Source organism: Dipodomys merriami, unplaced genomic scaffold, assembly GCF_024711535.1.
Source record: "Dipodomys merriami isolate MVZ:Mamm:240054 unplaced genomic scaffold, mDipMer1.0.p SCAF_31, whole genome shotgun sequence".
Taxonomy (NCBI): domain Eukaryota; kingdom Metazoa; phylum Chordata; class Mammalia; order Rodentia; family Heteromyidae; genus Dipodomys; species Dipodomys merriami.
Window position 1 is genome coordinate 16,553,080 of NW_027204604.1, and position 23,659 is coordinate 16,576,738.

Genomic DNA, 23,659 nt, shown 5'->3' on the forward strand with positions numbered 1-23,659 from the left:
TCTGCTTATTTAGCTACATACTCATAGGCACAGACCACTGCTCATAACCTAGATGCACATTGCTATTACCATGTATTGTGCTACTCATTTGTGTCCCTGGGACAATCTAGAAGTGAAGTCAGGGTCAACAATGTGGGAACCCAACAGAGGCTTAAAATAGATTCGTGCTGTCACATGAGCTGTGTGAACGCTAAGGCCTCTGAGCATTGAAGACTCACCAGAGTAAGAATGCTTCCTTTGAGACCAAGAAAAGGGCAATCCATGGCTGTCATCCTCCACCTCTTCCTGACCTACACCATGAATGCACAGTACTCTGTTCATGACCTTGGAGCACTGCAGCAGACAGTATTTCTGTGTTTGGCCATGGTGTCAGATCCTTCTGAGCCCATCCCTGCTCTTTTGTTTGATTTGAGGATATCATGGGGTGAACCACCACCCTTGAGTGCTACACAGCCTGCTTTGCTTCCCATTTCCGGATCAGATATTGTACATATGGCAAAATCCAAGAAAATACTGAATAATACAGGAAGAGAAAGGTTCTAAAGAGAGACAAAGATAAAATAAAAAGTTGGATATTTCATCCATGGGTTGATTGAAAACTGAGATAAAAATAATAGGAGCCAAACCCAGAGACAGTATAAGACTGGATTCAGTCTTTTAGCTGAAGAACATCACATCCCTTCCTGTGAAAATATTTTAAGATCTGTACCACAATTCCTCCACAAATAAGAAAAGAGATAAAAGAAGAATCATTTTTCATAACTACTTGAGCTTAACAGGCTTTTCATTTAGCCGAAAAGTACTTAAAAGGTCCACATAGAAATCAATTATCCTAAATGAGATATTACCAATATTAAGGTATTGTTATTTATGTAAGTGAATTATATCAGGTTATTGGTATAAATTCATACTAATTTTAAGTATACCTCTTTTCTTAGAACAAACTGAGAACTGCGGGCCTCCACCTAATATCACAAATGGTGTTATTGTTGGTGAAGTACTGGCAAGTTATACACCAGGATCATCCGTGGAGTACAGATGCAATGAGCATCATCGACTGAACGGGTCCAAAATGTCCTATTGTGAAAAAAGAGCGTGGTCATCTCCCCCTGTTTGCATGGGTAAGTGGGGAACACACTGAATGGGCCACCATGATGTCTGTCCTTTCCTGTGCTATTCCCATCGTGTTTCATACCCTAGAAATCATTTGTTTATTTCAGAGCCATGCATCCTGAATGAAGACCACATGACCAAGAACCACATCGAGATCAAGTTTAAAAATGAAGGGAAAGTCTTCCATGGAGATTTGATAGAATTCATGTGTAAGGAAGGCTATGACCTGCGGCCCTCTGAACTCTCTGTGAAGTGTCACAGGGGGGAGCTGAAGTACCCCTCCTGCATTAGAAAAGGTAACACGGTGGTATCTGTAGACCATTAGCCGCCTTGGCTGGAAATGTATGCCTGTGACTTAATAATTCCTTGCAATGGGATTGAGCTAACTTCCAACGTTTAGCCATCACATGCACTCACATAAGATGACTCTGTGAACATATTTGAAATGCAATGAGTCATTTTCACTTTTAGTTTCCATTATCTTTGGGTAGCTATACAAAGAAGTTGCCATTTAACAAGGCAGTTTATGAATACAATATTTGCTAATCAATGTCACTACAGGTGACACATACACACACATTCACGCACCTCCCCCTCCTGTTGTGGTTTTCTCTCTTTGGAAGCTCCCAGTAGGATGCCTGACTTCTTTAAAACCAGTGGTGAAAGAGTCTAACAGCAAGAATACCTTTACAAATGTATGCTTCAAAATTGTGTTTTCATAATTGCTGATCCGTTGACTTGTGTGTGTGTGTGTGTGTGTGTGTGTGTGTGTGTGTGTGTGTGTGTGTATAAAAGCTAGCCATTGGGCTGGGAAGGTGGCTCAGTGGTAAAGCGCTTGCCTTGCATGCTTGAGGCCCTGGGTTCGATTCCTCAGCACCACATAAGCAAAAAAAAGCCAGAAGTGGTGCAGTGGCTCAAGTGGTAGAGCGCTAGCCTTGAGCTGAAGAGCTGAGGGGCATCGCCCAGGCTCAGAGTTCAGGCCCATGACCGGACCCAAAATAAAACAAAATAAAAGCTAGCCATTGTACCCACTTATTGACATAGAGAGGTGGACACAGGGTGGGGCAGTCCTGCGCTCTGTGTACCACATGTTCTATGGTTCCAGATCATGTACATTCTTGCTGACTCTTCACTGTAGTTTGCAATTGTATGACTAAAGAGGCTGCTATTTTTCTGTAAGAAAGAAGAAATGGATGTCCCCCTCCACCTATTCCTGTTAATTCCAAAATTGAAAGTCATTCGACATTTCATGATCATGATGAAGAAGTAGTTCGCATAGAATGTGAACGGCATTTTGAGCTCCGGGGCTCACATGAAATGCGCTGTGAACATGGAGAATGGACGGAGCCCCCTAAATGTGTTGGTGGGTAATGTCTTGATTATCTTTCCCTGTAGCACAATCCGGTCTGTGGCTAAAGGGGGCTCTTGCTTTCTGTCTTTCCAGAAGAGAAGTGGGTAACCTGTGAGTACCCACCCAGCATCCAGAATGGCGCACCAATCCAAAATTCCAGGGCTTATTCCCATGAGGATAAAGTGGAGTACCGCTGTGATACAGGATACCAACTCCAAGGACCAAAGGAGATAGAGTGTCATCATGGACAGTGGTCATCTCCCCCAGAGTGTGTTAGTGCGTATGCTACCATTACCATTGACAGATAAACCTGTAGGGCATGATTTTCTATTCTGCTTATTTAGCTACATACACATAGGCACAGACCACTGCTCTTAACCTAGATGCACATTGCTACTACCATGTATTGTGCTACTCATTTGTGACCCTGGTACAATCTAGAAGTGAAGTCAGGGTCAACAATGTGAGAACCCAACAGTGGTTTAAAATAGATTTGTGCTGTCACATGACCTGTGTGAACGCTAAGGCCTCTGAGCCTAAGGACTCACCAGAGTAATAGTGCTTCATTGGAAGCCATGCAGTGGTGACTCACGCCTGTAATACTACCTACTCAGGAGGCTGAGATCTGACCTTCATGGTTCAGTCTAGCTTGGGGAAGGAAAATCTCCAATTAGCCACCCAATAACCAAAAGTGGTGCTTACCTTGAGCTGAAGTGCTAATAGACAGTACCCAGGCCCAGAATTCAAGTCCCACAACTGACAAAAAAAAAAAAAAAAAAAAAAAAAAAAAAAAGAATGCTTCCTTGGAGACCAAGAAAATGGCGTACCATGGTTGTCTTCTTCCTCCCTCCTCCTGAGGTACATGAATGCACAGCACTCTGTTTGTGACCTTGGAGAATTCCAGCAGACAGTATTTCTGTGTCTGGCCATGTCCTTCTGAGCCCCATCCCTGCTCTTCTGATTGGATTATATCACTTGGTTGAACCATCTCCCCTGGGTGCTATCCAGCCTCCCTTGCTTCCCATTTCTGGATCAGATATTGAATATATGGCAAAAATCTAAGAAGAATGCTGAATAATTGAGGAAGAGAAAGGTTCTAAAGAGACACAGTGGCCACTTCATCCATGGGTTGATTGAGAACTGAGATGAAAACAGAGAGAAGGAAGAAAATAATAGGAGGCAAACCCAGAGACTAGTATGGGAGTGGATTCAGGCCTTTTAGCTGTAGAACATCACTTTCCTCCCTGTGCAAGTATTTAAAAATCTGTACCACAATTCCTGCACAAACAAGAAAAGAGATAAAAGAGGAATCACTTTTCTTACTATTTATAATTCTTTATTAAAACTACTTAAGCTGACCATTTCTTCATTTAGCAGAAAAGTAATTTTAGAATGCCCATGAATGTAGAAATCAATTGTCCTAAATTAGATATTACTAATATTAAGGTATAATAATTTAGGTGAGTGGATTTTATCATGGTATTGGTATAAATTCATACTAATTTTAAATATACCTCTTTTCTTAGAACAAGTTGAGAACTGTGGGCCTCCACCTAATATCACAAATGGTGTTATTGTTGGTGGAGTGCTGGCAAGTTATACACCTGGATCATCAGTGGAGTACAGGTGCAATGAGCATCATCGACTGAACGGGTCCGCAATGTCCTATTGTGAAAAAAGAGCATGGTCATCTCCCCCTGTTTGCATGGGTAAGGGGGGAAACACTTTGAATGGCCACCGTGATGTCTGTCCTTTCCTGTGCTATTCCCATCGTGTTTCATACCATAGAAATCATTTGTTTTTTTCAGAGCCGTGTACTCTGAGTGAAGACGACATGACCAAGAACCACATTGAGGTCAAGTTTAAACATGAAGGGAAAGTCTTGCATGGAGATGTAATAGAATTCAAATGTAAGGAGGGCTATGAGCTGTCTCCATCCACCCACTCGTCTGAACACTCTGTGAAGTGCCACAGGGGGGAGGTGAAGTACCCCTCCTGCATTAGAAAAGGTAACATGGTGCTGCCTGTAGACCATTAACCACCTTCCAATGTTGAGCCATCACATACACTTACATAGTTTGACTATGCAAACAGAGTTTAATTTCAATGAATCATTTTCTCGTTTATTTTAGTTTCCATTACCTTTGGGTAGCTGTACAAAGGAGTTGCCATTTAACAAGGCAGTTTATGAATACAATATTTGTTGATCAATGTCACTCTCAGATGACACATACACACACATACACGCGCCTCCCCCTCCTGTTGTGGTTTTCTCTCTTTGGAAGCTCCCAGTAGGATGCCTGACTTCTTTAAAACCAGTGGCGAAAGAGTCTAACAGCAAGAATACCTTCACAAATGTATGCTTCATACATTTGTGTTTTCATAATTGCTGATCCGTTGACTTGTGTGTATGGGTGTGTGTGTGTGTGTGTGTGTGTGTGTGTGTGTGTGTGTATAAAAGCTAGCCATTGTACCCACTTATTGACATAGAGAGGTGGACACAGGGTGGGGCAGTCCTGCGCTCTGTGTACCACATGTTCTATGGTTCCAGATCATGTACATTCTTGCTGACTCTTCACTGTAGTTTGCAATTGTATGACTAAAGAGGCTGCTATTTTTCTGTAAGAAAGAAGAAATGGATGTCCCCCTCCACCTATTCCTGTTAATTCCAAAATTGAAAGTCATTCGACACTTCATGATCATGATGAAGAAGTAGTTCGCATAGAATGTGAACGGCATTTTGAGCTCCGGGGCTCAGACGAAATGCGCTGTGAACATGGAGAATGGACGGAGCCCCCTAAATGTGTTGGTGGGTAATGTCTTGATTATCTTTCCATGCAGCACCATCTGCTCTGTGGCTAAGGGGGCTCTTGCTTTCTGTCTTTCCAGAAGAGAGGAGGGTAACCTGTGAGCACCCACCCAGAATAGAGAATGGCTCACCAATCCAAAATTCCAGGGCTTATTCCTGTGGGGATAAAGTAGAGTACCACTGTGAAAGGGGATACCACCTAATCGGGCCGAAGGAGATATCTTGTCATCATGGACAGTGGTCATCTCCCCCAGAGTGTGTCGGTGCGTATGCTACCATTACCATCGACAGATAAACCTGTAGGGCATGACTTTCCATTCTGCTTATTTAGCTCCATACTCATAGGCACAGACCACTGCTCATAACCTAGATGCACATTGCTACTATCATGTATTGTGCTACTCATTTGTGTCCCTGGTACAATCTACAAGTGAAGTCAGGGTCAACAATGTGGGAACCCAACAGAGGCTTAAAATAGATTTGTGCTGTCACATGAGCTGTGTGAACGCTAAGGCCTCTGAGCTTTGAAGGACTCACCAGAGTAAACATGTTTCCTCTGAGACCAAGAAAAGGGCATGCCATGCCTATCTTCCTCCTTCCTCTTCCTGACGTACACCATGAATGCACAGTACTCTGTTCATGACCTTGGAGCATTGCAGCAGACAGTATTTCTGTGTCTGGCCATGATGAATCTCATGTCCTTCTGAGCCCATCCCTGCTCTTCTGTTTGGTTGGAGGTTATTACCGGCTGAACCATCACCCTTGGGTGATGCCTACCTTGCTTCCCATTTCTGGATCAGATATTGAACATATGGGAAAATCTTAGACGAATGCTGAATAAGTAGAGGAAGAGAAAGATTCTAAAGAGAGACAAAGGTTAAAAAAAACCAGTTAACATTTCATCCATGGTATGATTGAGATGGAAAGCAGAGAGAAGGCAGAAAATAATAGAAGCCAAACCCGGAGAATAGTATGAGAGTGGACTCAAGTCTTTATGCTGAAGCACCTCATTTCCCTCCCTGTGCCAATATTTTAAGATCTGTACCCACAATTCCTTTCAAACAAGAAAGTGATAAAAGAAGAATCATTTTCCTTGCTATTTATTATTGCTTTATTAAAAAAAAACTACTTGAGCTGAACATTTTATTTAGAAGAAAAGTAATTTTAGACAGCCATGAATTTAGAAATCAATTGTCCTAAATTAGATATTACCAGTATTGAGGTATGGTAATTTAGATAAGCGGATTGTATCTGGGTATTGGTATAAATTCATATTAATGTTAAAACTACTTCTTTTTTTTAGAACATAGCAAGCACTGTGGGCCTCCGCCTAGTATCACCAATGGGACTGTTGTTGGTGGAGTGCTGGAAAGTTACAAACATGGAGACTCAGTAGAGTACAGGTGCAATGAGTATTATCTACTGAGTGGTACAAAAACATCCCATTGTCGAAAAGGAGAGTGGTCATCTCCCCCTGTTTGCATGGGTAAGTGGGGAACATGCTGAATGGCCACCCTGATGTCTATACTTTTCTGTGCTATTCCTATTGTGTTTCATAGCATAGAAATCATTTGCTCTTTCAGAGCCGTGCACTATGAATGAAGATGACATGACTAAGAACAACATCGAGATCAAGTGGAAACATGAACGGAAAATCTTGCATGGAGATTTGATAGAATTCAAATGTAAGCAGGGCTATGAGCTGTCTCCATCCACTCTGCTGTCTGAACTCTCTGTGCAGTGCCGCAGGGGGCAGGTGAAGTACCCCTCCTGCAATAGAAAAGGTAACACAATGGTGCCTGTAGACCTTTAACCGCCTTGGCTGGAAAGTTATACCTGTTACTAAATAATTCCTTGGCTTCAACTGCTAATCTATTAATTGAGATTGAGCCAACTTCCAATGTTGCACCAGTACACATACTTAGATCAGATAATTCTGGGAGCATATTTGAATTTCAATGAGTCCTTTTCATTTTTATTTTAGTTTCCATTATATGTAGGTAGCTGTACAAAAGAGTTGCCATTTAACAAAGCAATTTATGAATAAAGTCCATGAATATCGTCACTTCACCATTCTCACCCATCCCTCATTTTTTTTAATTTTGTAGGATATAGATTGGATTCTTGTCTGAATTTTTCTCCCTCTTCTCCTCCGAATTCCACAACTTTAACCTCCAAATTCACACACTATGATCAACTAGGATTCATCCCAGGAATGCAAGGCTAGTTCAATATATGTGAATCAATAAGTGTAATACAACACATTAGTAGAAGTAAGGGCAAGAACCACATGATCATCTCAATAGATGCAGAAAAAGGCTTTTGACGAGATACAACACTGCTTTATGATAAAAGCTCTGGAGAAGTTAGGAATGCATGGAACATTCTTTACTAGAATAAATGCTGTGTATGTCAAAAGAACAGCCAATATTATTCTTAAGGGTGAAAATCTAAAATGAATGCCTCTAAAATCAGGAATGAGAGGGATATCTACCATCTCCATTCCTCAATATAGTACTGGAATTCCTAGCAAGTGCAATAAGACAAGAAAAAAGAATAAAGGGGACCCAAATAAGCATAGAAGGTATAAGACTGTACATTTTTTCAGATGACAGGATCTTGTATTTAAAGGATACTATAGGCTCCTCCCCCAAGCTACTAGGGCTGATATAAAACTTTGGTAAGGTAATCAACCCGTAAAAATCAGAAGCTTTTCTGTATACTAACAATGAGAAGATTTGGACTGAAATCAGGCAATAACTCCACTATTTGTAATATATGTAACCTCAAAAAAATACTTAGGGCTTAATTTAATCATTTTCTTTTTCTTTTTTCTTTTTTTGCTTATGTGGTGCTGAGGAATTGAACCCAGGGCCTCAGGCATGCAAGGCAAGCGCTCTACCACTGAGCCACCTTCCCAGCCCTCATTTTCATTTTTATAAAGAGAAGAATCAAAAGTCCTTGAACCATCTAGGGAATCTTATGTCAGCATTCTGCAATGATATGAAATAACACCCGCTTAGGGTTCGTGGGGACCATTGTCTCAGAAAAGGTTTTGATTCATAGTGAGAGATTTTCTTTAATCCCTGGACAGCATAGGGATTATTACACTTTTTAAAATTTTGTTCTTTCATTAACTTTTATTTTTTATTTTCATTTTATTATCCTTAAATAGATGCATGGAACGGGTTTTAATTCAACATGTCAGTTTGTGAGTGCAGTGCATCTCGAACAATTTCTTCATTCTCCCCAACAATTATTTTTAATAAGAAATCAAAAGGAAGATAATATAATATAAATGGCTTTAAGAGAGATATCACACATTTTCAGGTAGACTGTAAAGAAATTATAACTATCAAAACTTGGATATTAATGTGCATTTGAATTTTATAACATGTAACTCATCACCAGAATTAACTTTATACTATGATATAATTATAGAAATACATTATTTTATTAGGAAGTCCTGGGGTTCACAAGTGTAAGGTGCTCTACCACTTGAGCCACAATATTCAGCCTGAATTTTTGCTGAAGATGGAGTAAATTTTTCTCCTCAAGCTGGTTTCAAACCTCAGTCATTCAGATCCCAGACCCTTGAGGAGCTAGAATTACAGGTGTGAACCATCTGCACCACTGCCACAAAAATATTTTAACTGTTAAAAACTATTTTGAGTACTACATTAATGGCCTTTGAGACAAAGAAGTAATCCTTGTTTTATTTCTGTAGCAATTATGAAAACTCTGGATGCTTATCATAGCAATTCATCATGTACTTTAAAATTGTCTTTGCAGAATCTAAAGGAAGGTGTGCACCTCCTCCACTTATTAAAAATGGAGTCATTATTAGTTCAACTGTAAACACTTATGAAACTGGTTCCTCTGTAGAATACAGATGCTTTGAGCACCATTTCCTGCATGGACATAAGGAGGCTCACTGTGTGGAGGGAATATGGACTCCTCCACCGGTATGTTTAGGTATGTGCATGAAATGTCACGCATCCCTAGTCAGTAAGTAAAGCAATGACACATACTCAACTTCCTGTCACGTTTGCCTTGATTACAACACTAACATCATACTTAACTTACTGCTATGGGATTATTTTTATTTAGATTCTTATTTAATCACTCTTTAAAAACTCTTTCCTCTAGGATTCAAATAACTAAAGGTCCAATTTATTTTGATAAATACTAAGTGCTAACCACACATCTGATACTGTTTGAGTTAGGCAATGAGATGGGTAAGCATAGTAGTATAGCTAAACATGTCAGTAGTTACCATTCAGTATGATTATTGACATGGTACAAAACATGAGTATAGCAGGATGACAAAGGGAAGGTCATGTCAATATGATCAATATGGAAAGATGAAGCAAATCAGACACTGGTGACTCATGCTTTATAATCTTAGCTAAGCAGAAGGGTGAAATCTAAGGATTGCAGTTCAAAGCCAGCCTAGGAAGAAAAGCCCACCATACTCTTTATCTCCAATTAACCATAAAGAAAGGAACAAAATAAAGGAAACAAGGAAGAAAGAGAACAAAGAAGGAAACAAGAAAGGAAGGAAGGAAGGAAGGAAGGAAGGAAGGAAGGAGAAAAGGAAGGAAGGAAGAAAGAAGGAAAGAGGAGGAAAGGCGGAAGAAAGGGGAAGAGAGAAAGAAAGAGAAAGAAAGAAGGAAATGAATGTCTTTTTAGTAAAGTATCCTGACAAATCACATTTATGAAAAATATCAGACCATATACCAATGTCCTATCTTAATAAGAAGAAAGTATTTCTTTGTTTTCAGTTCTGACTTATTTATTTTATCTTATTTCATTGGCCAGGACTTAGGTATACTGTTGGCTGGATAATGTGATGAATATCTTTATTTGCTTTTCAGTCTCATAATTAAACTTTTAATATTTCCCCTTTATATATCACCTTTAAGAATCAAATTTTACATACTTCCAAAAATAGGTAAAAGATAAAGAAACTTATCTTTGTTTTATGGAGAGCATTTAAAAAATCATCTTTAATAAGTACTTTTAACCTTGCCAGTATCTATCTTATCATTATAATATAATTATTACTTTTTCCCGTGCATTTAGTGAATTATATTGACTCTTTTTGAAATTTAAACATGGTTATTTTCTTATAAGACATATCATGGTTGTGATGAATTATGTTTATTACATCCATTGGTTTATTTGCTAATAATTTGGAGTTTTACATCTGTTTTTTTGTGTGAAAATACTATACAGAGGGGTTACAATTACATGGGCAAGATAATGAGTGCATTTCTTATCAAGCATTGAAGCCCCCTCCTTTGTTTCCCCTTCTCCCCGAGCCCCCACCCAACTATCTCCCTCCCCCCACTCCCGCCCTGTACCAAAGTTGTAAAGTTCGTTTTTGACATAACGACTTGTACATCTCATTGTTGCAATGGGTCCACCTGTATCCCTATTTAAATGATTTGTTTTTCCCTTTCCCCTCCACAAATTATACCGACATCAAATACAGTGAAAGCAGGGGTTATAATATAAGAAATAATCTTATAAATGTGTTAAAAACAATTGCATGAAAGAAAAAAAACCATTTGAATACATATCTTAGGGTTCATCTCCCTAACATCACCTTATCTGACCTTTTCTGCTTGACTCAGACATGTACTAGATATTGCAAATAAGGGAAACCATAGGACCTATGTTTCTTTGGGCCTGGCTTACTTCACTTAATATAATTTTTTCCAAGCCTTTCCATTTCCTAACAAATGGATGGAGGCATAGAATTCCATTGTGTATATATACATTTTCTTGATCCACTCATCTACTGAGGGGCATCTAGGTTGGTTCCATATCTTAGCTATAGTAAATAATGCTGCAATAAACATAGTCCTGCTGGTAGCTTTAGTGTGGTCTTGTTTGTAAACATTTGGGTAAATGCCCAAAAGTGGGATTGCTGGGTCATAGGGGAGCTCTATGTGGAGTCTTTTGAGGAACCTCCATACTGCTTTCCAAAGTGGTTGAACAAGTTTACACTCCCACCAACAGTGCAGTAAGGTTGCCTTCTGTCCACATCCCCTCCAGCATCTGTTGTTATTAGAATTCTTGATTTTAGCCATTCTAACTGGAGTGAGGTGTTGTTTTGATTTGCATTTCTTTTATGGCTAGGAGGTTGAGCATTTCTTCATGTGTCTATTGGCCATCCTTCTTTCCTCTTCAGTGAAGTTTCTCTTTAAGTCTTTAGACCACTTATTTATTGGGCAGTTGTTTCTTTGAGGATTTGTGGTTGGGGGATTTAATTTTTTGAGTTCCAAGTATATTTTAGATATGAGACCCTTGTCCGTTGTATGGCTAGTGAAGATCTTCTCCCAATCCATGGGCTTTCTATTGATCTTGCTAGCTATGTCCTTTGCCATGCAGAAGCTCTACAATTTCATGCAATCCCATTTGTCCAACCTTTCTTTGATTTGTTGTGCTTCTGGGTCTCTATTAAGAAAATTTCGGCCTGTGCCAAATAGGGTTTCTCCTATTCTATCCTGTAATGTTTTCAGAGTGTCTGCTTTGACTCCAAGGTCTTTGATCCATTTGGAGTTGATTCTGGTGCAGGGTGATATATAAGGATCTAGCTTTAGTTTTCTACAACTATTTAACCAATTTTTCCAGCACCATTTACTGAAGAGGCTGTCTTTCTTCCATTCTATTTTTTTAGCTCCCTTATCAAAGATTAGATGGCTATAGGTCTGTAGGTTCATTTCTGGGTTTTCAGTTCTATTCCATTGGTCCTGAGGTCTGTTCTTGTGCCAGTACCAAGCTGTTTTGATTACTATGGCTTTATAGTGGAGTTTGAAATTTGGTATTGATATTCCTCCAGCAGTGTTCTTTCTGTTGAGGATTGTTTTTGCTATTCGGGGTCTTTTATTGTTCCATATGAATTTTTGGATTGCATCTTCTATTTCCTTGAAGAATGAGGTTGGAATTTTGATCGGTATCGCATTGAATTTGTAGATAGCCTTGGGAAGTATTGCCATTTTCACGAGGTTGATCTTTCCAATCCAGGAGCATGGGAGTTTTTGCCACTTTCTAAGTTCTGTTTTGATTTCCTTTACATCTGTTTTTATAAGTGATAGATTGGTCTGTTACTGTGTTGCTCTCACATAGGACTTGGGTTTTTTCCTTTTTCTGAGTTCTCTGAGATTGGTATGAGATTGGTGATATTTCTTTTGTATTAATTCTAAGAATTCACAAGCAAGCTACCTAACTCTTTAGTCTTGGTGGAAAGATTTTAATGGCAGTTTGAATTTGTTCAATAGACCCTGACAATTTCTCTTCTAGGGTCAGTTGCATAGGAAAGGTTTTGTGAAATCACATCTGAAGTGTCTGAATAGTTGACATAAGGTGACTCATGACATCCTTTTATCCTCATCTTAATATCTTAGTGATATATTTTTGTTATTGCATGTGTCTCTTTCATTCTTGACCTATCTTATAAATTTTATTAGAGTATTACTACAAAGTTCCTCTAGAAACTTCATTAATCTTTTCAAATAATGAATATTTACATTTGTTAATCAATATTTGCATTGTTAATGTTGCTTCCTATTATTTCTCTGAATTCTTTCTTACTATTTTCTTTTACATTTTTTTGGAGGGGAAGGAGGATGGAGGAGGGGTTGGTCATGGTGCTTGAACTCAGGGCCTGGACACAGTCCCTGAGCTTTTTTGTTCAAGGCTAACATACTATCACTTTAAGCCACAACACCACTTCTGGTTTTCTCATGCTTAGTTGGAAATATGAGTGGACTTTCCTGCCCAGGCTGGTTTTGAACTGTAATCCTCAGTTCTCAGCCTTCTGAGTAGCTAGGATTACAATGGGAGCCACCAGTGCCCGGCCTCTTCTATGTTTTCTTGAGATCATTTTATTACTCTTTAAAAAAAAATATTTTATTGTAAAGATGCTGTACAGAGGGGTTACAGTTACATGAGTAAGGTAATGAGTACATTTCTTGTCAAACATTGTTACACCCTCCTTTGTTTTTCTCCTACTGAAATATCCCAGCTTCCTGGGGCTGGTGGGACTCCAACCTATAATCAGCGAAAGGAATCCCCAACATTCAGTCAATTGGCTAGGAACCTTTATTAGCCATGACGACTGATCTCTATTACACCAAGACAGTGAAGACCAGCAATGAAGTCAAATAGCTCAGGGTATTTAAAGGCAAGATTCATGGTGGGGTGGGGTCGGGGGTGGGGGTACTCTTAAATGGCCAGTGGTAGTATCATAATCAACAAGCAAGTTACAAAAGCAGAACAAATGGTGATTACAATTCTGGTAACCAAGGGAATGTAAGATGGCTGAGCCTAGATAATTTCTCGCAAACAGCCTGGCGCCTGGGCCAGAGATGGGGCAGTGCACCCAGCTCCAAGGCCTGGAGGTGGGGCAAGGCTTGGTCGGGTGTGAGCTGGGAAGGCTCTGCCCTAGAGAAATGCACGTAAACTTAGGAAGACTTTACTTCCCCAAATGGTCTAGAGGGAGATTAGCCATCCTTAGAAATGCAGATGCCTAGTGCAGCCATCCTGGTGTTTGAAGAATGACTAACCTGGAGTTTCTTTCTACAAAGAGGTTCTGCCTTACATGTTTTGCCCTGTTTCTGCTAGCTACATGGAATTTTCTTGGTTCTAACACTACTATCCCTCCCCTTCCTTCCTTCCCCACCCCCCAACTCTGCAAGTTGTAAAGTCCATTTCCAACTTAGTGTTTTGTGAGTATCATTGTGGCATTGGGTTATCCTGTGTCCTTGTTTCACCGTTTTGCTATTTATTACTCTTTTACAGGCTTAGTTTGGTGGTAACCTGGGTTTCTGATTTATGGCTTTTGTATTATTTTAATGTGTGGATTCAAGCATGCTTACTTTCTTTTGAGTGCATTATTAACTTTATCATATGTGTATAGATGTATACTACAATTATATATATATATATGTATATTCTCTTTGCATTGTTTAGTAGTTTCTTTAAAGTTCTAAGCATTTGGAAGATTTTCTAGTTTTCATTGTTGACAAACACAGAAGAAACCCATATTCTGAAATTGATATTTAAAAATGCTTTTATTGTAGAAAAAAATCAAATAGGTTCTTTGGATGGCCAGATTCTTTTAAGTTTCTGCTTTTGTTTTTTCATGCATTTGGGAAAGAACACAGGGATACTTTCAGTAACTGTCACTCAAAACAATGCAGTCTTCCTCTTTCTTAAGTGGAAATCTCAAAGAAAGAAAGTGGTCAACAAGTCTGCAGCAGTTTTGAGAATCTAGCTTATTCCTTCATTTCCACAAAATATACCCCATCTACTAATCAGTGCTTTGACAGGATATTTCATTTGATATTTCTGAGGAAGGGAAAAATAGCATAATTTCACTGAACATTAATAAATGACATGGCTTGTGAAAAATAGTCCTTGTCTGTTTGTTTATTTGCTATCTTTGAACATCTAATGCCCTAAAATTATCAAGATAGATATACTTTCCCTCAATATATAGGAACACACGAGTAAATAAGAGTTCTGGGTTTTGGTGTGTGCATGGGTAAGAGTATTGAATATTTTTTCTGACTCTTTTACTAATTCTGCCTCACTTGGCTCTCTTTAGGATTTTAAAGTCATCATAAACAGTTAACATAATAATTCCTATGTGATCTTGGTACATTCTTTTTTTTTTTTAATTTAATTTTATTTTATTTGAGAACATACTGTACAGAGGGGCTACAATTACATGGGCAGGATAATGCATACATTTCATACCAAGCATTGCAGCCTCCTCCTTTGTTTACCCTTCACCTCCCTTCCCCGCCTCCCCCCTCCCCCCACCCAATTATACCTCCCTCCCCCCCCCACACCGACATTGTAAAGCTGGTTTTGACATGACATTTTGTACTTCTCATTGTTGCAACAGGTCCACCTGAATCCTTAAACGACTTGTTTGTCCCCATCTCCTCTACATGTTATACTGACATTAAATATAGTGAAAGCGGGGGTTACACTGTGGGGGAGGGACATACAAAGCAACAAAGAAATAATCTTATAAATGCGTTAGAAACACATGCATGAAAGAAACGAAAACATTAAAATACATATTTAAGGGTTCATTTTCCTAACATCACATTATCTAACCTTTTCCGCTTGACTCATACCTATACTATATATTGCAAATAAGGGAAACCATGGGACCTATGCTTCTTTGGGCCTGGCTTACTTCACTTAATATAATTTTTTTGGTACATTCTTTTTTTTTTAATGCTTTCTTTTTTTGGGGGGGGGGTTCGGTCGTGGGCCTGAACTCTGGGCTTGGGCGCTGTCCCTCAGCTCTTCAGCTCAAGGCTAGTACTCTACCACTTGAGCCACAGCGCCACTTCCGGCTTTTTTCTTTTTGCTTATGTGGTGCTGAGGAATGGAACCCAGGGCCTCATGCATGCAAGGCAAGCGCTCTACCACTGAGCCACCTTCCCAGCCCCTCTTGGTACATCTTATACCAAGAGGTATCAAGATAATTCTCTCTTATTTACTATTTTTTTTCCTCCAGAGCCTTGCACATTGTCTCATCATGAAATGGAAAAGAATAATCTACACTTGAAATGGCATCTTGATGATAGGCCATTCATTTTGCATGGCGAATATGTTGAGTTTCATTGTAAGAGAGATACTTTCCTAGTTGAGTCATCTGTTATCAGAGATGAAGTTAGAGTGAAATGTGACAAAGGATACCTGAAATATCCAAGGTGTGTCGAAAGAGAGAGGTAAGAAAAATCACTTATAACTATTTTTTTACATTATCATTCAAAATTGATGTTATAAAAACTTCAGAAATATTGTACTCCACAGTACTCATATGTCACAGCTATTAGAAAAGGAACCCAGTCATAATGTTAGTGATCCTTGGACAACTGGATAAAAAATAACTTCATATGCATGGTAATTAAGTGTACAAAAATTGAACTATATCCTGAAATTTTTTCATACTTTTCAGTATAAGTTCTAAGTTTGTATGTTACAAATGTTGGGAAATATACTAAGGTAAGCTTTCTACTGAGCCAAGAACAGGATTACAATAATGATGAAAAATATATTTCTTTTCAGCATCATATTTATGCATAAGTGTTTAGCATCAATTTCTGAAGTGTTTCCACAAATATTACATGAACAGAATAAAATGATGTATACCATTTACTAGGGTCACATGTTGACTTTTAGGCAGATATTATATCAATGTAATTACACTATATAAAAATGTTACTAGCCAGGCGCTGGTGGCTCACGCCTGTAATCCTAGCTACTCAGGAGGCTGAGATCTGAGGATAATGGTTCAAAGCCAGCCTGGGCAGGAAAGTCCATGAAACTCTTATCTCCAGTAAACCACCAGAAAACCAGAAGTGGTGCTTGGCTCAAGCGGTAGAGTGCTCACCTTGAGCTGAAGAGCTGAGGGATAGTGCAACAATCAGTGTGGTGAAAGAATCTCAAAGTGGTGTGTTGTCTGAGGGAGAGGCAGGGATGAAAAGGGAGCCAAGCAATAGCAGAAATTCAAAAAAAATTTTGCAGATTGAATAGTATGGGGTGGGTAGAGATAAGCACAAGACTGATAAATTAAGCAAGAGCCAAGTAAGGGAAGGCTCTTGAATTTATTTCAATTATGAATTTAAATAAATCAATGAGGAATGAATGAAAAAAAGATTGATCCAAACATCAAAATATTGCAGTTTACTAAGGCCTGTTGACTTGACTACATCTTTGTATATATGCAAAAAATTACATTTACATTTGAATTTACCATTTTTTATTAATTGTTAGGAGGTTTTTATGGTTACTTTTAATTCAGTATTGTTGTCAACAGTAAGGAACCATACACAATGGTAATGATGTTATATTAAGAGATTTATTTTATTAAGTGTGGAAGAGACTGCCCTTCAAAATACAAAGTACTTTCAAAATGAATACTTATTGGGTCATAGGGGAGCTATACTAAAGCTATCAGCACAATCATGTTCATTGCAGCATTATTTACCATAGCTTTGGAACTAACCCAGATGCCCCTCAGCAGATGAATGGATCAAGAAAATGTGGTATATACATACAATGGAATTCTATGCTTCCATCAGAAAAAAATGACATTGCCCCATTTGTAAGGAGATGGAAGCCTTAGAAAAAAATCATATTAAGTGAAGCAAGCCAGACCCAAAGAAGCATAGGCTCCATGGTTTCCCTCATTTGTGATAATTAGTTTATGTGTAGGATAGTCCTAGAAGAGGATTGCAATAGCTCAATAGCTATGTATATATGATCCTATAAGATGGTGCTAAGCAAAATGAACTCCAAGATATGGAAATGAGGTTTTTCTTTGTTGTTGTTTTTAATGTACTTTGTGAAGTTATTTCTTTTTTCTTTCATGTTTTTTGTTTGTATGGTTTATCCCCTGTTGTCAGTGTATTTGATTTTGGTATCCTGTGTCTTTTATACACATTTTTCTGAATGGAAGGGGAACAAAAAAATAGTGGGCCAAAGGCCAAAGGGAAAACCAATGCAACAGTGATACTTACAAGACAATATTAGAAATGAGCTGTAAAACTTGGTGGGGGGGGGAGGGTTAGGAGGGAGGGAAAGTGGGAGAAAAATGAGGGAGGGGGTAACAAGTTTGACAAGTAATGTACTCACTACCTTATGTATGTAACTGTAACTCTGTGACAATAAAATTAAAGACATTAATGTTTATTTCAAGCTTAACAATCATACATCTCATCAAAGCAACTCAGTTAGAGAATGAGAATGATCTTTGCCATTGTTATATTTGAGGAGGAGTGTTTTTCTGGAATTTAAAGCCTGGGTGCTGTCTCTGGGCTTCTTTTACTCAAGGCTAGTCTCTACCACTCAAGCCACAGCATTACTTTTGGCTTTTTCTGAGTAGTTAATTGGAGATAAGAGTCTCATGGACTTACCTGGCTGGGCTGGCTTCGAACTGTGATCCTCAGATCTCAGTTTCCTGAATATCTAGGATTACAGGTGTGAGCCACCAAGAAACACTGGAAGAAATCAGACTAAAAATGCCGATTGGGTTTTCTTCATTCCCTCAAAAGCATCAAGTCTGAACATTGAATAGGCCGAGTAATAATGTAAGGTACAAAGACACAGTCATGAGAGTAGTGAGTTTTTCAACAACTGAGCAGCAAGGGGAGGTAAAGGAGGTGTTTTTGAATAAGGAGTAGGAGTTTGAATATGTGTACATTCTATAGCAGACAGATATGTTTATAATTCTATATCCAACTATCTATCTATCTATCTATCTATCTATCTATCTATCTATCTATCTATCTATCTATCTATCTATCTATCTATCTATCTATCTATGAGGACAGATGGGAGTTTCTGGGGAATCTACTGGATTTGGGCTGGAATGAAGGCCGCATGGTCAGATGGTTTGTCTCCTCTGTGAATGAGAAGAAGACACCTGCTGAGTATGTGGAGTGGGTGGAGAGATGGGGAGAGAATTTGAAAGAAGAAGCATAATTCAACCAGGGGATTTGGCAGACTGAAATAATTTCCTTGGGCTTATCACGCAGTCAGCTGTGTTGGGATGGACATTACACTGATGATCATTTTGCTTTAAAGAAGGTTAGGTTGGCTAGGAAGGTGGCTCAGTGGTAGAGCGCTTGCCTTGCATGCATGAGGCCCTGGGTTCGATTCCTCCGCACCACATAAGCAAAAAGAAAAAAAGCCAGAAGTGGCGCTGTGGCTCAAGTGGTAGAGCACTAGCCTTGAGCTGAAGAGCTGAGGGACAGTGCCCAGGCTCAGAGTTCAGGCCCCACGACTGAAACCCCCAAAAAAAGAGGTAAAGAAGGTTAGGGTGTAAGATCATTTGCATTCTGGTGGATATGAAAGCAAACTTTGTTGAGCTCATGTTCCCATGCATGCAGTGCAGGGATCCAGGGTGGAGGATCAAAGAACCACTAACATGAGGATGACCCTAGGCAGATCCTGAGCACAGGAGGGCTGCACGGAACCTGAATATTTCAAAGAGAAGTTAAGAATTCACAGATATCTGTCTTTTTCTTCATTTGAAAAAAAAGAAAGATCAAAAAACACTGGAGACATTCTCTATTAAAGCTGAGTTCAGGGGAACTCAGCATGGTTCCTTCAAGGAGAAAATGGAGAACATGGGAAGTCTCAAGTCTCACAAAATGCAGAAGTCATTTGCTTAGTCTATTTCTTCTAAAATAGACATGAAGGACTGATTATTAGAAAATTTGCAAGGTGTCAGATTTGCAGGCAGTTTAATTTGTTTTTATGTATTTTTGAAATAGGAAAATAGAGATTCAGCTAATAAATTTACTTGGAACAAAGATTATGCTATGAGTAGGTAAAATTTTAAAAATTAAAATGAGAATATATTCATTGTTTTTGTCAAATATAAAGCCAACCCTTTGGCATTGTGAACAGTCCTAATAGTATGAATTAAACAGGATAAAGAATGGAATTCCTTTTATTCTATCTAATACTTAGGAACCATTTTCTTATTTCTGAGGCTAGTCCTAAATATACTCATTATATATGTCTTTACATACTAAGTGGGATATGTATTTGATATCATATTTGTTATTCCTGAACACATGAATATGATAGATATATCACTATATCAATATTTGTAATTCTTTTTTTTGGAAATACTGGAATTTGAACACAGGGCCTTGTGCTTGCTAGGTAGGTGCTCTACTACTTGAGCCATAAAAAGAGATTGGCCATTTATTTTATTTTTCATGATAATGGAAGAGCATCTCATAATCTGGAGATAAGAAAATTTACTTATTCTTTGATTGATGGACTTTTAAAATGTCAAATCTTCCTAACTTTCTTTCTTTTTCCTTTCTTCCTTCCTTCCTTCCTTCATTGCTTGTAGGTAGAAGTCAAATGAGGAATCCTAAAATGAAATGGAAGAACCCTAAACATATTTACAAGGACAAATATAAATACAAAATAAGGAGAAAGATCTCAAAATCTAAAATAAGATGATGATAAGAGGAAGGAAGAAAAATTTTATAAGTTATTTTTATTACCTTTTCAGAGAAGTATAAATAGACTTTACCAAAAACATTTAGGAATAGAGTAGTATTAAACCATGAGCATGCGCTCAACTGCCTGAAAAGTACATTTCTCCCATTAAAAAAAGTGAATCTAAAAACATTGGCAAAGATCACAAGAACATAAAGATTAAGGAAAATAGGCCAAAGTGTACAAACACACAGTAGACATATCAAACTTGAGAAGAGCTTAGCTTTCCTATTCCAAGAGGAAATCAGAAAACCACCTGAGGACCTTCTGATCCACATGACACTAAGTCATTTGGTAGATAGGTGCCCTTACTTCATATATGTTTCTCAGCAGCTGAAGCATTCTGTCTCCCTGTATTGGTCATTTTGTCCTGTACACTATGTTATGACTATCTGAGCGACCTTTGGCAGAAAAAGGATTCCTTACCCATGTGCTAGGTGGAGCAAGCTTGTTGTGGTGTAAAAAGAGACTATTATTCTACCTGTGTGAGATATCTAAAGTTATCAAGTTTGCAGAGAAAGAAAATAGGAGTTGGAAGAAAGGGAAATGGTGAGTTCTTGTTTCATGGACCCAGAATTACAGTCTTATAACATGAAAGGCTTCTTGATGTGGCTGTACAATGGTGTGAAGATATTGCAAGTACACTATAAAAACAGGATGGTACTACTAAATGATGTGTATTATATTACATTTAAAAATGTGTATCAGAGCCAGGTGTTATGAATAATAGCAGCTACTCAGGAGGCTGAGAATCTACATATTGTTGTTTGAAGTCATATTGTGGCTGTCATCTCAGCTAAAGCAGGAAGTAGAAAATAGGAGGATCAAAGTCTAGCAGAGACCTGTATAAAAACGTAGACCCTATGTCAATAACAAGCAGTGTGAAAAAGACTGGAAGTATGGCTCAGTGGTGGAATGTTTCCATGAACCCTGAGATCAAACACCAGTGGCACAAAAAAGCCCTCCAGATTTCTATTAGATTGAAGCACAACCACTGAAACAGAAAGATACAAGGATCACAGGCTGGATAAAGTGAAAATCATAGTGAAGACAATAAAGAGGCAAAAATGAAAGCTTTCCTAGAGCGTCTTTTACCAAAGATACAGATACCTCTCCATGAATTAACAGAATAGTAAGTTTTATGATGTAGAAACTTCCTAAGACATAATAGGATAGACATTGAATAAAGATTTTATCCTAAATTACTTCAAGTAAGTGAGATATTAAAAGATATGAAAGATTCTAAGAAAAAAAACAATATTCTCTATCTTACAAATGTATCTTGATTGGCTATAAAAAAAACCCTGCCTTTCTGAAAAATGAACACCATTACCTTTATGTCAGAATATGTTCTGAGTTAGTCCTTGCTCCAGTAGCGGGAAAATGGCACCCTGAAGGAAGAAAGTCCAGTCAGCCTGTGGGAAGAAGTTGGTAAACATATTAGTAAGAGGATGAAGGACATGAAGATTTATTGATCAATGACCATGAGTTGTAAATATTTTGAAATAGAAGGAAGAGAAGTGTAAAGAGCCAAGTAAAGCACTGTGGCATGAAAGCTTGGAGGTGTATGATATAGTAGATTTGGGCCCTGTCCCAGAGCTTTTTCACTGAAGGCTTTTTCACTCAACCTTTTGAGCCACCAGAGCTCCACTTCTGGCATTTTGGTGGCTGATTGGAAAGGATAGTCTCTTGGGTTTGTCTGTTCTGGCTGGCTTCAGACTACGATCCTCAGATCTCAGGTTTCTGAATAACTAGATTTCCCTAACAACAAGCTTGATAGTGAAGTACTAGATGAATAATGTTGACTCAGTAAGTTAAAGTAGTAGGGTAGAAACTTGGATTTCACAATCTAGCCCTCCAGGCTGAAGGATACATAAATAATGGCAGAAGGCTAGGTAAGTACAGTTTCTGCTAACTTTTTGGCAATAAAAAGAATTTCCAAGAACTGTTCTTTAGGCTTCAGATGTAAGATGCAGGGGTGAAAAAATATGTATGCATGCATATGTGTGTGTGCACATGTGTATAAAATAGCTCTACTCCCCTGAAATCACAACATGAGAGGGGGTACTAAGGAAGGGTGAAGATGGATTGGCCAGATTGGGTGGAGAACTCCACTTATTTGGTAGGAGTGGAGCAATAGAGAGCTTGTTCATGGGAAAGAAAACAAGTCCCACATTAGAATATAAATAATGGCACACCATTGACATGGAGTTAGTAATTAAAGCATTTTTCAGCTGATTGAGGAATCATGTTACTCTTTCTAGTATATATCTATCAATAGTGACTCAGGGCTTCATCAAGCTTAGAAATCAGTGCTTCTTTGATGTATTTGTAATCCTGGTATGATCATCCATTAACATATTATTAACATAGATACTAATGTCCAGAAATATCAAATTGGGAATAAAGGTGACCTGATCCATCTGTGACTTTCTTAATGAGAAATGAACATTGAAAGCAGATTCTGTAACCATTCTTTCTGTGACCAAGATGCTAATTTAGTAGTTCTCAGAATGCTTTTTTGGTATCAAACATATTATGGCCAAGTTATTCTTGTTTACTCTAGAAATAAGTCTGTTGGATATTATCATGGTTGAAAGTTACATCTAGAGAGACCATATATTCCCATCCTATTATTTTTATATTACTTTAAAGTGCTCTCCACCCAACTCTAACTTAGCTAGGACATGCTGGAGATAGTAGATCAAATGAATAATATAATGGGCTTATGAGAATTTTCAGAATGTTCCAGCACTAGTTTGAAACTACTTGAGGCACTGCTTTGAAGATGTCCGTATCACAGACTGTTCTTTTTCTTTTGAGAGGAAAAATTGGAGCCACTCTTTGGCCCTGAGCTCACAATTTCTAACTTATGTGAGTTTTGAAGAAAATTTGCTAGCAAAGCCCTGACAGAGCAGCATGCTATCGGCCTCCAATGGCATGGCAAACAATGAACAGTCTCTTTCTTCCTTATTCCTTGCCTTTCTCCTTATATTTCCTAATCTCTATATCCATACCTAATATGATTGATGTTTTGCCTTCGTGTTACCTTTTAGTACATATTCACAGGCTAAAAACACTCACACTGACAAGGTGATAACAAGCCAGAGGAAAATGTACACATTTTTCCGATTGATGCAGTTCAAGAACATCACATCCTATGTAAGTCCTTACAATTCATTATGTGTTATGTTCTTTCTAGTCTATCTTGTAACCTATATTTTTGTATCAGTTCTTTCAGATCATAAAAATACTAAGCCAATATTGCCTTTGATATCAACTGGCTCTCATTTTATGCTTTGATCTCACTTTGTCTTTACATTTTT

General features: G+C 38.4%; 1 protein-coding gene across 1 annotated transcript in view; it reads left to right on the plus strand.

The window, feature by feature from the left end:
* The window catches only part of F13b (coagulation factor XIII B chain), a 53,919-nt gene that overhangs the window by 23,206 nt on the left and 7,054 nt on the right, over nucleotides 1–23,659 (plus strand). The window contains exons 14-25 of the mRNA XM_070041894.1: nucleotides 939–1,121; nucleotides 1,221–1,409; nucleotides 2,294–2,476; nucleotides 2,558–2,740; nucleotides 3,991–4,173; nucleotides 4,273–4,473; nucleotides 5,091–5,273; nucleotides 5,354–5,536; nucleotides 6,577–6,759; nucleotides 6,857–7,057; nucleotides 9,066–9,248; nucleotides 15,823–16,036. Coding sequence (XP_069897995.1) covers nucleotides 939–1,121; nucleotides 1,221–1,409; nucleotides 2,294–2,476; nucleotides 2,558–2,740; nucleotides 3,991–4,173; nucleotides 4,273–4,473; nucleotides 5,091–5,273; nucleotides 5,354–5,536; nucleotides 6,577–6,759; nucleotides 6,857–7,057; nucleotides 9,066–9,248; nucleotides 15,823–16,036 — 2,269 coding nt within the window. The remainder of the gene's footprint in view (nucleotides 1–938; nucleotides 1,122–1,220; nucleotides 1,410–2,293; nucleotides 2,477–2,557; nucleotides 2,741–3,990; nucleotides 4,174–4,272; nucleotides 4,474–5,090; nucleotides 5,274–5,353; nucleotides 5,537–6,576; nucleotides 6,760–6,856; nucleotides 7,058–9,065; nucleotides 9,249–15,822; nucleotides 16,037–23,659) is intronic.